General features: G+C 43.8%; 2 protein-coding genes across 7 annotated transcripts in view; one reads left to right on the top strand and one right to left on the bottom strand.

The window, feature by feature from the left end:
• Window positions 1-10,535, bottom strand: part of SHLD2 (shieldin complex subunit 2) — a 105,466-nt gene extending 94,931 nt beyond the window's left edge. For all 6 annotated transcript variants that reach the window (XR_013524848.1, XM_017978940.4, XM_078345380.1 and 3 more), the window contains exons 1-2: window positions 10,447-10,535; window positions 7,453-7,508 (exon numbers count right to left, since the gene is read on the bottom strand). The gene's annotated coding sequence lies outside the window, so the exon portion shown is untranslated. The remainder of the gene's footprint in view (window positions 1-7,452; window positions 7,509-10,446) is intronic.
• Window positions 10,536-10,756: 221 nt separating this feature from the next.
• Window positions 10,757-16,256, top strand: part of GLUD1 (glutamate dehydrogenase 1) — a 38,953-nt gene continuing 33,453 nt past the window's right edge. The window contains exon 1 of the mRNA XM_009009605.5: window positions 10,757-11,275. Coding sequence (XP_009007853.2) covers window positions 10,831-11,275 — 445 coding nt within the window. The 5' untranslated portion in view covers window positions 10,757-10,830. The remainder of the gene's footprint in view (window positions 11,276-16,256) is intronic.

Raw genomic sequence — 16,256 nt, 5'->3', positions numbered from 1 at the left:
CAAGTGATTATCCTTCCTCAGCCTCCCAAGTAGCTGGGATTACAGGCGCCTGCCACCACACCCAGCTAATTTTGATATTTTAGTAGAGATGAGGTTTCACCATGTTGGCCAGGCTGGTCTTGAATGCCTCACCTCAGGTGATCTGCCCACCTCAGCCTCCCAAAGTACTGGGATTACAGGCATGAGCCACCGCGCCCGGCCGCAGTTAATTTTTAAGAGATCTCACAAGTTTCTTGCATGATAGTTGAAAAGGACCGGATCCTACATTTTTCATGTTTACTCACAACATGAAAGGAACCCTTAAGCAAGAGTTGATAAACCTTTGTTGACTGTTACTCAGCAATGGAACAAAATGAAGATTTACCCAAACCATACGGATATAACTGACATTTATTAAGAAAAGAGTTTTTAAGAGGAAAAATACTACAAACCCTAAAGATGACAGATCCTTTTCTTTGATATAGTTTGTTATTGTTTTTTGTTAAAACACGCTTACTAAAAGGAAAAAAAGTCAAAATTGCAACTTCTCTGAAAATCAATTAGAAACACAAAAGCAAATACTAGAAAAAGTTTTCCTGAAAACATTGGCACAAAAGCTTGAAAACAACTCACAATGTACCAAAATGACCAATACTTGAAAAAAACCATAACTAGGGGATATTCATTTTCAACCAAATTGCTGTTTAAGCCAAACTGTTGTGATCAAATTGCTTTTAACCAAAGCATATGCCACCCTGTATTTTCAAACCATAATCTCATTTATCTTTAAGCTTTGTACATGCTGTTTCCATAGTAGAGAGTTCCCTTCTATCCATTAATCTGGCTGATTAATGAAGTATTAACTAACACTTGAGAACTAAATCATATTAAAATTAGAAATACTGGGATCTAATAAAAATTTCAAGATTTTTAGTTCCTTGTTTTAAAAGTCCTTTTTTACTCAGAAAAAGCAATCTCTTGGCCAGGCACGGTGGCTCAAGCCTGTAATCCCAGCACTTTGGGAGGCCGAGGCGGGTAAATCACAAGGTCAAGAGATCGAGACCATCCTGGTCAATATGGTGAAACCCCGTCTCTACTAAAAAATATACAAAAAATTAGCTGGGCATGGTGGCGCGTGCCTGTAATCCCAGCTACTCAGGAGGCTGAGGCAGGAGAATTTCCTGAACCCAGGAGGCAGAGGTTGCAGTGAGCCGAGATCGCGCCATTGCACTCCAGCCTGGGTAACAAGCGCGAAACTCAGTCTCAAAAAAAAAAAGAAAGAAAGAAAAAGCAATCTCTTTAAAAAAAGAAAAAAAAGTCCTTGTTTAAATTCATGGTGTCTCATGCCCGTAATCCCAATACTTTGGGAAGCCACAGCAGGAGGATCACATGAATCCAGAAGTTTCAGACCAGATTAGGCAATATGGGGAGACCTTATCCCTTCAAAACAATGTTAAAAAAAAAATTTTTTTTTTTTTTTTGAGATGAAGTCTCACTCTGTATCCCAGGCTGAAGTGCAGTGGCACGATCTCAGCTCACAGCAACCTCTGCCTCCCGAGTTCAAGCAATTCTCCTGCCTCAGCCTCCCAAACAGCTGGGATTACAGGCGTGCACCACTGCACCTAGCTAATTTTTTGTATTTTTGGTAGAGACAGGGTTTCACCATGTTGGCTAGGCTGGTCTTGAACTCCCAACCTCAGGTAATCTGCCCACCTCGGCCTCTCAAAGTGCTAGGATTACAGGCGTGAGCCACCATGCCCAGCCAACAATTTAAAAATTATCCAGGGTGGTGGTTCACTGCTGTAGTCCGAGCTACTTAGGAAGCTGAGGTGGAAGGACCACTTGAGTCTAGGAGTTGGAGGCTGCAGTAAACTGTGATGGTGCCACTGCACTAGAGCCTGGGGCAACAGAGTGAGACCCTGTCTCAAAATAAAAAAGGAAAAAAAAAAAGAAAAAAATTCTCATGATTATTAAATTCTAAATGCAAACTCCAAACTTATGCATAAAAAGGTAAAGTAGTCCTGAGACGAAAAGATTTGAAAACTGTTCTTTGTATTATGTTATCTATTACAGTACTGTTATAACTGCAAGAGATTGGAAATAACCTTCATGTCCATCAGTAAGATATTGGCAAAAGTAATTATGGTGCATCCATGCAATAAAATACTATGCAACATTAAAAACTAACGAGGAGCATCAGATAAGAAAATTAAAACGCATTCAGACTGGAAAGGTAAAACGATCTCCATTGCAAATGACAGCATCTTGTACATGGAAAATCACAGAATCCACTAAATTTTTTTTTCTTTTTCTTTTTTTTAGAATGAATAAATGAGTTCAGTAAGGTTGTAGCATACAAAAATCAATATGTAATAAACTATTGTTTCTTTTTTTTTTTGAGACAGTCTTGCTCTGTCACCCAAGCTAGAGTGCAGTGGCACGATCTGGGTTTACTGCAACCTCCACCTCCTGGGTTCAAGTAATTCTCGTGCCTCAGCCTCCCTATTAGCTGGGATTGCAGGCATGCACCACCACACCCAGCTAATTAATTTGTTGTGTTTTTGATAGAGATGATGTTTCACTGTAAAGGCCAAGCTGATCTGAAATTCCTAGCCTCAAGCAATCCACCCACCTCAGCCTCCCAAAGTGCTGGGACTGCAGGCATGAGCCACCACGCCTGGCCTAAACTATTGTATTTCTATACACTCACAGTGAACAAGCTGAAACTGAAGTTAAGAAAACCACTCTGGGCCGGGCGCGGTGGCTCACATCTGTAATCCAAGCACTTTGGAGGCCAAGGAAGGCGTATCACTTGAGGTCGGGAGTTCAAGACCAGCCTGACCAACATGGAGAAACCCCGTCTTTATAAACAATGAAATAAAATAAAATAAGAAGAGAAAAACACTCTGATTCAGGTGAGGTGGCACACACCTGTACTTTCAGTTACTCAAGAGGCTGAGGAAGAAGGATGTTGCTTTTTTTTTTTAAGAGATGGGGTTTCACCACGTTGGCCAGGATGGTCTCGATCTCCTTGTGATCTGCCTGCCTTGGCCTCCCAAAGTGCTGGGATTACAGGCATGAGCCACCACATCCGGCCCTAGGAGATGTCTTAAGCCCAGTTGTTCAAGGCCAGCCTGGGCCACAAAGTAAGACCCTACTTCTAAATAAATAAATCTTCATACGATAGCATCAAAAAGAATACTTAGTAATAAATTCAACAAAAAATACAAAGGTTGTTTTTTTATTAGATGATTGATGACATATTTTATTTTGAAATAACAGACTAATCTTAAAATTTTAACAGCTGATTCTTCTAAAACATTTAAGCCAAATATACACAAGTGTACAGACTCAAAGTATTACTGCTACAGCCTTGATTCTCTTGAATTCTATACTTGATTCGAAATTATTCTGACCCTGGAATATGCTTGCCACTAAGGAAACAATCTTGTTACGCTACAGAATTTTGGGAGTTAACATCTCATATAAATTTTGGGAACTGCTATTAGCTTACTCAGTATTAAGAAGTGAAAAACATCCTCTGACAATGACAAAACATTGCTGAGAGAAGTTTATTTTTTATTTATTTTTTTTTTTAGAGGCGGGGTCTCACTATGTTGCCCAGGCTGGAGTACAGTGGCTATTCACAGGCTCAATCCCATTACTGATCAGCACCAGAGTTTTGACCTGCTCCGTTTCCGACCTTGGCCAGTTCATCCCTCCTTAGGCAACCTGGTGGTCCCCCGCTCCTAGGAGGTCACCATATTGATGCCGAACTTAGTGGGGACACCCGATCAGCATAGCGCACTACTACAGCCCAGAACTCCTGGGCTCAAGCGATCCTCCCACCTCAGCCTAGCTGGGACTACAGGCACACGCCACTGCGCCCAGCAAGAAGTTTTAAAAGACCTAAATAAACAGAAATATATCCCATGTTAATGAATCAGAAGATGTAATATTGTAGAAATTGACACTAATTCCCAAATTGATCTATAGATTCAATATAATTCCCATTAAAATTCCTGCTGACTTCTTTGCAGAAATTGATAACATGATTCTAATTCATGTGGACATAGAATAACCAATCTTGGGGAAAAAAAAGTTGGAAGACTCACATTTTGCAATTTCAAAATTTACTACAAAGCTAGACTAATCAAGATAGTATAGTACTGGTATAAGGATAGACACATGGATGAACTGAACTGACAGTCCAAATATAAAGTTTCAAGTTTAGGTCAATTTATTTTTCATTGAGTGTGAAGACAATTCAATGGGGAAGAAATAGTCTTTTGAACAAATGGTGCTGGGACAACTGGATACCCACATGGAAGAGAATGAAGTTGGATCCTTTTCTCATATTATGTACAAAAATTAACACAAAATGGATACAAAACAAAATGTAAAAGCTAAAACTATGAAACGCTTAGAAGAAAACAAAGGGGTAAATCTTCATGATTTCCAATTAGACAATGATTTCTTACATATGAAAGCAAAATCATAAATATTAAAAGAAAACATTTATAATTGGATTTCATCAAAATTAAAAACTTTTGTGTTCCAAAGACACTATTAAAAATGGGAAAATATAACCTAAAGAATGGAAAAAAACATTTTCAAATCATGTATCTGGTAAGGAACTTATATCTAAATATATTTTTAAAACTCTTACAACTCAGTAATAAAAGACAACCCAACTTAAAAATGAGCAAGGATCTGAATAGACATTTCTCCAAACAAGACATACAAATGGCCGATAAGCACATGAAAAGATGCTCAATATTATTAGTCATCAAGGAACTGCAAATAAATACTTCATACCCCCTAGGATAACTATTATCAAAAAGACACACAACAAGGGTTGGTGAAAAAATAAAGAATCTGGAACCTTCATTCATTGCTGGTAGAAATTAAAAGGGTATAGCCACTATGGAAAACAGTTTGGCAGTTTCTCAAAAATTTAAACATGGAAGAACCATTCTTACGTATAAATGCACCCAAGAGAACTGAAAATATATGCACACACTAAAGTTCATAATAGCATCATTCAAAATAGTAAAAAAGTGGAAATAACCCAAGTGACCATCAATGATGAATAGATTTCTAAAATGATAGTTATACAACAAAAACTATGTAACCATAAAAAGAAATGAAGTACCTGATACATGCTACATGTATAAACCTTTAAAATACTATGCCAAGTGAAAGAAGAGAGTCACAAAGGGCCACATACTGTATGTCTCCTTTTATATGAAAAGTCCAAAATAGACCGATCTAGTGAGACAGAAAGCAGAAAGTATGTATTATCTTTTCAAATTAAATTATTTTTTTAAATGAATGGTTCATGCATTTATATGCTATGTTTTTCTAAATCCTAACAATCTTCTTCTAAAATATTTTTAAGAGAGAAAAAAGCATGCTATGGGTCAAGAAGAACAGACCTGGAATTTTAAACCAGCTAAGGAAAATTCATATAAATCTCAAAGGCAGAAAACCCATCCCTTCAAGCTAAATTTTGGTCTATGAATAATTAAACTTTATTGTGTTGGGCATGGTGGCTCACACCTGTAATCCCAGCACTTTGTGAGGCTGAGGCAGAGTTCGAGACCAGCCTGGACAACATGGTGAAACCCCACCTCTATCAAAAATACAAAAATTAGCTGGGCATGGCGGCAGGCGCCTATAGTCCAATCTACTCAGGAGGTTGAGATGGGAGGATCTAAGGTCCTAGCTACTCAGGAGGCTGAGGTAGGAGGATTGCCTCCGTGACCATGCCACTGTACTCCAGTCTGAGTGACAGAGTGAGACTCTGTCTCAAAAAACAAAAATAAAAAACTTTACTTTGAAAATTGTATGTAGATTTTACAAAAGCAATCATAAATGTAAAGTTGAAACTCATTAGATTTTACATCACAGTAAATAATTTCCAACTAAATGGAACAAATACTTAAAATAATTCTTGGAATAGTACAAATAGTTTAACTTTGGAGTCAGATACACAGTTCTGAATCTTAGCCTATTTACCAGCTTGGTGATCATCAACAATTTGTTTCATTTCTGTGGGCCTCATTCCCCGCTTCGAATAAATTAGGAATTATAATACCTACTTTAGTGTGAAATACTCCTCCAAATATTCACTAAATGGGGGAAGGGATGGATAATTTCATTCTGTTTTTTTTTTTTAAACCTATTTCTACTGTTCACATTTTTTTTAACAACTTGTATGTAATTTTAAAACGTTAACGACCAGTTACGGCAGCTCAACAACTATAATCTCAGCACTTCGGGAAACCAAGGCGGGTAGATCACTTGAGGCTGGGAGTTTGAGAACAGCCTGGCCACCACAGCAAAACCCTGTCTCTACTAAAAATACAAAAAAATTAGTCGGGCATGGTGGTGGATGCCTGTAATCCTGGCTACTTGGGAGGCTGAGGCAGGAGAATTCCTAGAACCTGGGAGGCAGAGGCTGCAGTGAGCTGAGACTGCACCACTGCACTTCAGCCTGGGCAACGACTGCCTCAAAAAACAAACAACAACAATAAAAAACAACATAATGATTTTAAAAATAAAAGCATCTATTTCACAGGGTACTCATAAAACCAGTTTGTAAGGCACCTATACATAGAAGATTCTCAATAGAAAATATTCCTTACCTCTTCCAAAGCTTCTTCAATCCTGCGGGTTTTTTTGTTTGTTTTGTTTTTTGAAATGGAGTCTCACTCTGTTACCCAGGCTGGAGTGCAATGGCATGATCTCAGCTCACTGCAACCTCCATCTCCCTGGATCAAGTGATTCTCCTGCCTTAGCCTCCCAAGTAACTGGGACTACAAGCACTCCCCACTACACCTGGCTAATTTTTATATGCCCCACAACATGCTTGGCTAATTTTTGTATTTTCAGTAGAGACAGAATTTCATGATGTTGGTCTGGCTGGTCTTGAACTCCTGACCTCAAGTGGTCCACCTGCCTCAGCCTCCCAAAGTGCTGGGATTACAGGTATGAGCCACCTTGTCCATCCCAATTCCACTTTCTTGAATTCAGGTGAACAAGCCACAGAGGAATCAAGTTAAACATTTATTTATTTATTTTTTATTTTTTAAAAGACGGGGTTTCACCATGTTGGTCAGGCTGGTCTTGAACTCCCGACCTGAAGTGATCCGCCTGCCTTAGCCTCCAAAGTGCTTGGATTACAGGCGTGAGCCACCACGCCCGGCCCAAGTTAAACATTTATTATTCTGAAGGCTACGGTTATTAAAAAAAAAAGAGACAGATAAACGAAAATGATAAACTAAGCTTTTAACCATTTTTCTCAGAACATACTAAATAATTTAATCAAAAAAGAAAAATATTTCCATATGTTTACTGATGCTAATCATGTTATTCTGAAGCTTTGCAGTTTTTTTTTTTTGCAGGGTTGGGGATTGCAATGTAAAAGAGTAAAACGGTAATTCATCTAATAAAAAGGAAATTCAATACCTTAATCTTTTGACCATCAACGAAAATTCAGGATTCAGGTCAGAGTCTATTTTTCACTGAAAAACACAGTGGAAATACGATTAATGACTATCATGTATTTAGCAAATACGGTAAAATATAAGCTCCACCTGTATGAAAAGATAATTTTTGAGAGTACACTGAGATACATGAATTAGTTTAACAGATCAGGGTTGTCACTATATATATATATATACATATATATACATGTATATACGTATATACATATATATACATGTATATACGTATATACATGTATATATATATATATATGTATGTATTTTTTTTTTTTTTTGAGACGGAGTCTTACTCTGTCACCAGGCTGGAATGCAGTGGCGCAATGTCGGCTCACTGCAACCTCCGCCTGGGTTCAAGCTATTTTTCCGCCTCAGCCTCCCTAGTAGCTGGGACCACAGGCGCGTGCCACCACACCCGGCTAATTTTTGTATTTTTAGTAGAGACGGGGTTTCACCATGGCCAGGATGGTCCTGATCTCTTAACCTCGTGATCCGCCAGCCTCGGCCTCCCAAAGTGCTGGGATTACAGGCTTGAGCCACCGCTCCCGGCTGTCACCTTATATTTTACACAATTTTTCTTTCTTTTTTTGAGACAGTCTCGCTGTCGCCAGGCTGGAGACCAGTGGCGCAAGCTCAGCTCACTTCAACCTCCACCTCCTGGGTTCAAGTGATTCTCCTGCGTCAGCCTCTGAAGTAGCTGGGATTACAGGCACGTGCCACCACACCCAGCTAATTTTTGGATTTTCAGTAAAGACAGGGTTTCACCAGGTTTGCCAAGATGGTCTCCATCTCCTCACTTCGTGATCCACCCGCCTCCGCTTCCCAAAGTGCTGGGATTATAGGCCTGAGCCACCGCACCTGGCCCTAACACAGTATTTCGAGAACTAAGAACTTTCTCTTCCATATTTTAAAAGATGAATAACGTGGGCATATCAGGAAGCACAGTGGTTTGGCAGGTCAAATGGGTGCCATTTTAAAACCACCCAAGTACTGCTAACGCTAGTAATGTGGCGTTTGGCAGCTCATCTTAACGACTGTCATTAGAGCTTTATATATATGTACATATATATTTTTTTTATTACTTTTTTTTTTATTATGAGACAGAGTTTCGCTCTTGTTTCGAGGCTGGAGTGCAATGGCGGGATCTCGGCTCACCGCAACCTCCGCCTCCCGGGTTCAAGAGATTCTCCTGCCTCAGGCTCTCGAGTGGCTGTGATTACAGGCATGGGCCACCACGCCAGGCTAATTTTGTATTTTTAGTAGAGACGGGGTTTCTTCATGTGGGTCAGGCTGGTCTCGAACTCCCTACCTTAGGCCAAGGCCCGCCTCGGCGTCCCAAAGTGCTGGGATTACAGGCGTGAGCCACCAAGCCCGGCCCTTTTTATTTTCTTTATAGAGACGAGCCAGGCTAGTCTTCAAGTCCCTGGGCTCAAGCGATCCGCCTGCCTCGGCCCCTGGGATTAGTTTTTTTGTTTTGTTTTCTTTTGTTTGAGACGGAGTTTCGCTCTTGTTACCCAGGCTGAAGTGCAATGGCGCGATCTCGGCTCACCGCAACCTCCGCCTCCTGGGTTCAGGCAATTCTCCTGCCTCAGCCTTCCGAGTAGCTGGGATTACAGGCACGCGCCACCATGCCCAGCTAATTTTTTGTGTCTTTAGTAGAGACGGGGGTTTCACCACGTTGACCAAGATGGTCTCGATATCTTGACCTCGTGATCCACCCGCCTCGGCCTCCCAAAGTGCTGGGATTACAGGCGTGAGCCACAGCGCCCAGCCGGAATTAGTTTTAAAAGCACCAAAGTTATCCACAGGAATGTGTAATTTTAGCATTTCCTATCAAATATATATAAGTATATAACTGAACCCATATAGCTTAAAGTTTATAAATCATATACTAGGGCTGGGTTTGGTGGCTCATGCCTGTAATCCCAGCACTTTGGGAGGCCAAAGCGTGTGGATCACTTGAGGTCAAGCGTTGGAGACACCAGCCTGCCAGCATGGCAAAACCTCGTCTCTACTAAAAATACAAAAATTAGCAGGGCGAGGTGGGGTGGGTCTACAATCCCAGCTAACCGGGAGGCTAAGGAGGTAGAATGGCTGGAACCAGAGGGGCGGAGCTGAGTGGCACTACTGCACTCTAGCGTGGACGACAGAGCGCGAATCCATCTCAAAAAAATAAATAAAAAATAAATCATATACTGAATCATTTAACAAATAAAGTCCTGAGAAACAATTTCCTGGGGGCATTTCGCATTTCTACAGTTTCCTTGTTTTATTTTAGACTATTTCAGAACCTCTTTTTTTTTCTAAGAGACAAGGTCTCCCTCTGTCGCCCAGGCTGGGGTGCAGTGGAGCGATAGTAGCTCACTGCAGCCTCGAACTCCTGGGCTTAAGCCATCCTCCCGCCTCGGCCTCCCAAAGTGCTGGGACTACAGGCGTGTGCCACCGCGCCGGCCCAGAGCCTCTGTCTGCAAAGGTAAAGCAGTCAGTGCTGTGGGCGACACAACCACTATGTGCCTAACTATGTGATCTCCACACTGCAGAGCAGTTCAGTGGTTCAAGAAAAGCTCGCGTGGTCAGAGTCCGTGAGCGAGTGACTCCTTTCCAGCTCCCGCCAGCCACGCACAATCCAACTCCGGATGTCGCGCGGTTCTCCGCAGCCCTGCAGAGCCCTAAGTCCGGCCCTCTGCGCCGGCGGCTCCGCCTCGCTTCCCTGCCCAAGTCCCAGCGCCCCGTGCACCCAGCCCTGGCCTGAGGCCGCCAGAAGAAAGTCCCGTGTGGGCCGCCTATTGCGAGGGCGCGCGGCAGGAGGGGCGCCCGTGACTCACTCGCCCCGGCCCGCGGCCAGACCGCCAGGCCTCACCCGCGCTGCGCTCCCCCGGACTCGACCTCTCAGCGCCCCACAGACCAGCCCCACTCCCCACCTCCCCCCTGTCCCGGGCTACCCCTGCTGCGCACTGACCTGAGAGCCCAGCCCGAGGAGGGGGCGGCCTCGCTCCAGATCCCGCCGCCCGCGAGGCTGCTCCTCCCCCGGGGCGCGCGAGCATGCGCGCCGAGCCCGCCCGCGCTTGCGCGCCCCCGACGCCCCGCCGGCACGCGCCGCCGCCTGCAAGGCCGGGCGAAGCGGCGGCGAAGGCGGAGGCCCGGCGCCCTGGGCGGCGCCCGGCCCCCGAAGTCCGTCCTCCCCGTTAGGTGGCAAGCGCCCGAGGGGAGGGGACAGCCGGACAGGCAGGAAGCTGCGGCTTAAAAGGGCATCCCGCGCCGGGCCCTTCCTCCCTCGTCGTGGGGACTCTTAGAAAGCGCGCCTGTTCCGCGCCCATCTAGCACCTCGCCTCCGCCCGCCGCCATGTACCGCTACCTGGGCGAAGCGCTTCTGCTGTCCCGGGCCGGGCCCGCTGCCCTGGGCGCGGCGGCTGCCGACTCGGCCGCGCTGCTGGGCCGGGCCCGGGGACAGCCCGCCGCCGCCCCGCAGCAGGGGCTCGCATTGGCCGCCCGGCGCCACTACAGCGAAGCGGTGGCCGACCGTGAGGACGACCCCAACTTCTTCAAGATGGTGGAGGGCTTCTTCGACCGCGGCGCCAGCATTGTGGAGGACAAGCTGGTGGAGGATCTGAGGACCCGGGAGAGCGAGGAACAGAAGCGGAACCGGGTGCGCGGCATCCTGCGGATCATCAAGCCCTGCAACCATGTGCTGAGCCTCTCCTTCCCCATCCGGCGAGACGACGGCTCCTGGGAGGTCATCGAAGGCTACCGGGCCCAGCACAGCCAGCACCGCACGCCCTGCAAGGGAGGTGAGCGCCGGCCGGGCCCCGTCCCGCCCTTCCTGCCTCCCCTCCGCCCTGCCTCTTCGGCCTCCTGCCTGTGCGGGGCCGCTGCTCAGCCCAGCCCAGCTGGGGAGGGCGGCGTCCCCCTCCCACAGTCCCCTCCCAGGTCACCCCGCCTTGGATGTGCCTGGCTCTGTGGAGGGTAATTTTTTCCACCTTAAAACCATCATGCCGTTGGCCTGCCCCCTCCCCCGCGCTGTCACCCCGGGCCTCTGCAAATGCTGAGATTGCCGGCTGAGTAGACGCTGCACGGGTCTCCTTGTGGTCCCGTTGTCGGCGGGTCCTGCGGAAATGCACTGCTAGGAAAGGGAATGACTGGCCCGTGTGATAATGCCTCGTTAATGTTCTTGGGCTTCTGTGACCCTCCCCTAAATGCAAACTATCAAATTGTTTTCTGATTTTTCTTCACGCCTGTCCCAACACTGACAGATGATATAGGAACATAGAAAATGACCTGGCTTCTATGTTTGAAATTTAGAGTTTTATTAACCAAAGGAATTTTCTAATCGCGCGTTAATCGTTTCAATTAAGTAATTTTCCCATTCTGACAGGTTGTTTTATACCCCCCCAAAAAAAGGAAAAACACAAAAAAAATTAGCAGTGTAATATCTCTGAGAAATAGACACCGGGCATCCTGACAGTACATCTACAGGGTGTAGGCTGCGGACGGCCAATGGAATGAAATAGCTCTGGGGGTGTGTACTGGCTAGCACCAGATTTCAGCTTCAGCAAAGATACAGAACGTGAAAAAGGGGGTCAGATACTGTTTGGTAGTCACCGGGTTATCTTGTAGTTTAAATCATTGAATGTCTGTAGATTTGGCCTCTGTAGTCAGATTGCTTTCTTCGAACAAATAGGAGCTTTTTTCCTTTGTTCCCCCAATACATTGCACCGTGCCTCCTTAATAACCTAAAATAGAAAGGACAAAACCACTTTTGCCTACTGTGAAAAAGAAAAATTATGCGGAATAAAGAGCCCAGGGAGGTGAGGAGTCTTCTTGGAGATAGATTGGCTGAGAAGCACGGAGGATATAGAGCTAGGCTTTTCTCGGTAAACCTGGTTCTGTGCTCTTTCGATTATGCCCGCTGACTTCTAAGGATTTTTTAAAATCCTCTCTGAACCGGAAAGGCTTGAGCGTTGCCGGTGTTCCCAGCAGGCGGGGATAAAGGTTGCCTCCAAGGATTTAATGATTTGCTAAATTTGCATTTAGTCCACCCACTTCTAGGACTTTGGAGCTCTGGTTTCCTCCCCCAAAACCAGTGTTTGAACCACTTTGACCTCTGATTTCCTTTCCAGCTTCAAAATTGTATAAAATGCACAAATCTCCTACATTGCCTGCCTTCTTCCTACCACTCCCTTAATCTCCAAACCAGGAATACAAGTTCAGACTCCTGAGAAAGGCAAATAAGAATGTTGGAGGAAGAGGCAATGTATAGCAAATATTGAGTTGCATCGTTTTCTTAAAACGGTCATCAGTTTATTTTTTACTATCTTGTTGGCAGTATTTGCCAGTCCTTTAAAAGGTGTATGATAAACCAGTGTGTGTGGTTTTCTGTGGGGTCTGATTTGGTCTCTGAAATCCTTTACTTGGGTTCTTGAGGTGCCCAGCCCTCTCCTGTTTTTGTAAGTCACAGCTCCACAAACTCAATGAAGCATCTGGTTTACCATAGTTTGTCAGTCCTCTTTCTCTTGTTGCCACAGCAGTTTTAATGCCAAAATATAGAACCTAGCAACAAATCGGGTCAGCCATACGAAAGTACTGTTATTGTGGCACTTGTTTGTACTAGAGTGTAAGATACAATTTCCTGTTCCATTTATCCCATTTACAAAAAAGCGTCCTATTTACTGCCATCATATAAACATAGAGAAACTAAATTGTAGCTAATAAACTGTTGCATTGCAAGATGATAGAACATCAAAGAAAATTGGCATCTACAAAGTGATAAATGTATTATCTTCAGCAATTTGAAAGGCTTTCTGGATTAGGGAAGATTATATAGTTATGAAAGCCCTTAAATATTTTAGTATGCTTAAGATAATAAACAGTATACTAAACAGATCATCAGCAGAATATGGATGCTGTAGCCTTCCATGCTTTGTGTTCAAGACAACACAAGATCTGTCTACTCATTAATCACCCTTGTTTGCAGAAAATTTGCATTTTAAGAGGGGTTTCAGTAGGTCTTCTTTCTTTTTTTTTAACATCTAAGAACTTTAGCCTTTGTGGTCCCACTCTGGTCTTAGAAACACAGAATATATTAGGTGATTGAGATTTTTTTAAATGCTTTGGGTAATCCCTATGAGATTTTGTCCTTCCCTCTTAAACATATTTTAGCACACTCTTCTTCCTCTTCCCCACTAACCTGTCTTCTCTCCCATTGATTCCTCATCTGCTTCTCTCCATCCTGTTTCCAACCTTCAGCTTTCTATATCTCACCTTCCCTCAAGAGCAAGCAACCTTATACCTGAGTTTTCTAAGTTAAAATTCTCCAGGTTGAAGCAAAGCAACAATCTAGTAATAATCTCTGTAAGGGAAACAGATAGTTTTGAGACTTGGTGGCTAATGTTTACTTCTTCCAAGTAAATTTTTGTTGTTATTGTTTGTTTTTGAGTCAGAGTCTCGCTCCGCACCCAGGCTGGAGTGCAGTGGCGTGATCTCAGCTCACTGCAACCTCCACTTCCTGGGTTCAAGGGATTCTCCTGCCTCAGCCTCCTCAGTAATTGAGATTACAGGCACATGCCACCACGCCTGGCTAATTTTTGTATTTTTTGTAGAAATGAGGTTTCAGTATGTTAGTTTGAGGCTGGTCTCGAACACCTGACCTTGTGATCCACCCACCTTGGCCTTCCAGAAGTGTTGGTATTACAGGTGTGAGCCACCGAGCTCCACGGACAGTCTTTATGTGGGAATAGAGAAGGCTGGATAGGAGTTGGATAAGACCATTTCAGATTAAGAGGGGATGTGGCTTCAGCCAAGGTAGGAAGTGGAACTATATGTGAGGGGGTCATGAGGACAAACTACATTTGTAAATAATGAGAAATAAGGACTTGTGACAGTAAATATATTTGTTCTCTTTGCCTGGTTCCCAACACAGAGCTCCTGAATCTTGTGCGATTTCCTGAGTGATAGGAGCCTAGGACACTCTTGGTGAGCTTCTGGGTATCTTCAAGGTCGGGTCTGGTCATCAAAAAGACCAAGCCATAATTAGAAGTTTGGAACTTTCAGCCCCACCCTCTGACCTCTGGAGATGGGAAAGGGGCTGAAGATTGAGTTTAATCAGCAATCAGTCATGCCCTCATAATGGAACCTCCATACAAACCCTAACCAATGGATGGACTATGGGGAGAGTTCACACAGCTTCCAGGTTGGTGAATGCATCCATGTATGGGTAGGGTGGTGCACGCCCAATTCCAGAGGGAACAGAAGCTCCTGCACTGGGGACGTTCCAGACAGGGCCCTATGTACCTCTTCTTGTGGTTGTTAATTTGGATCCTTTACATAAGTAACATTTCCCTGAGTTCTGTGAACCTTTATAACAAATTATTGAACCTGAAGAGGGGGTCATGGGAACACCCCAGTTTGTAGCCAAGTTGGACAGAAGTCTGGATGCCCTGACCCCCAGGACATGCAACTGGCATTTGAAGTAGAGAACAGTCTGGTGAGCCCTTTAGCTATGGGGTCTGTGCTAACTCTGGTACTGGTGTCAGAACTGAATTGCAGAACACCAGTTTATATCTACAGATAACTGGAAAACTGCTTAGTGTGAAAAACCCACACATTTGGTATCAGAAGTGTGTGAGTAGAAACAGTTTTCCTTTTATGTTTGTTGGATGGATAATGATGAACCTAGCAGGGCACAGAAAGCTAGGCAGCAGTGGAACTGAGTATGAAGTTACCATTAATAGCAGAGAATGAAAAAGAAAGATAAAACGTTCTGAAGAAGGGACAGTAACGTATTCCCGACAGGTAGGATTTACAGGACAAAGGAGAGAAGAGGCAAAGATAACTGCAAAATTTCTAGCCTGAGAGAGTGGTTTAAAAAAAAAAGATATTATCAGAGACCAACAAGGGTTATTAGCAAAAATGATTGGATTTTTAAAATAAAGGAGATCTGGTGTAAAATTATCCTTAGTTAAAATTGGAAATCCAGGCACATACTTCTCTCCATCCTGCCCTTGCATTGGCAGTCCCTCTGCCTGTCCATACCTTGCCTCCTCCTCCCTAGGATTCCTCTTCCTCTCTTAAGACTCATCTCAAATATCACCTAGACTTGTGAATAATTTATATGAAACTGGATAGCAGAGGTTTCAAGACTTTATCCCTTTAAACCTTTTATTGTTACTGTTATCTTTTACTAAATCCAACTTTATATTCACCACTTTAACTAGCATCATTTCCATTTCCAAGACCTGTTTGGTGTGAAAGTGCGGCTAAGTTTACTGTTAATCAAGATCAGAATAAAAGAATCTACCAAGAAAATTAATAAGATCCTTCTTTTAATGCATAATCTTCAATTCATCAGGCTGTAAGTTAAATACCTAACACAAAACAAAGCTTTATGTATTGTGGATATGTACATATATAATTGCAGGGAACATGGTTTGGGAGGATATACACTTAAATTGCTAAGAATAGGCACTCCTAAGGAGAAGAGTGGGGTCACAAGTGGTAGTCAAGGGAGTCTTCAGCTTTCTTTTTGCATTTATTTTGTTTGTTTGTTTTTTGCATTTATTTTGTTTGTTTGTTTTTTGTTGCCAGGTGCCAGGCTGGAGTGCCGTGGCTCTATCTCAGCTCACAGCAACCTCTGCCTCAGCCTCCCAGGTAGCTGGGACTACAGGCACACACCACCATGCCCAGCTAATTTTTTTGTACTTTTAGTAGAGACGGGGTTTCACCATGTTGGCCAGAATGGTCTCGATCTCTTGACCGTGATTCGCCCACCTCGGC

Source organism: Callithrix jacchus, chromosome 12, assembly GCF_049354715.1.
Source record: "Callithrix jacchus isolate 240 chromosome 12, calJac240_pri, whole genome shotgun sequence".
NCBI classification, from domain to species: Eukaryota; Metazoa; Chordata; class Mammalia; order Primates; family Cebidae; genus Callithrix; species Callithrix jacchus.
Note: the sequence above shows the minus strand (reverse complement) of the source record. Positions and strands in the feature narration are given on the sequence as shown.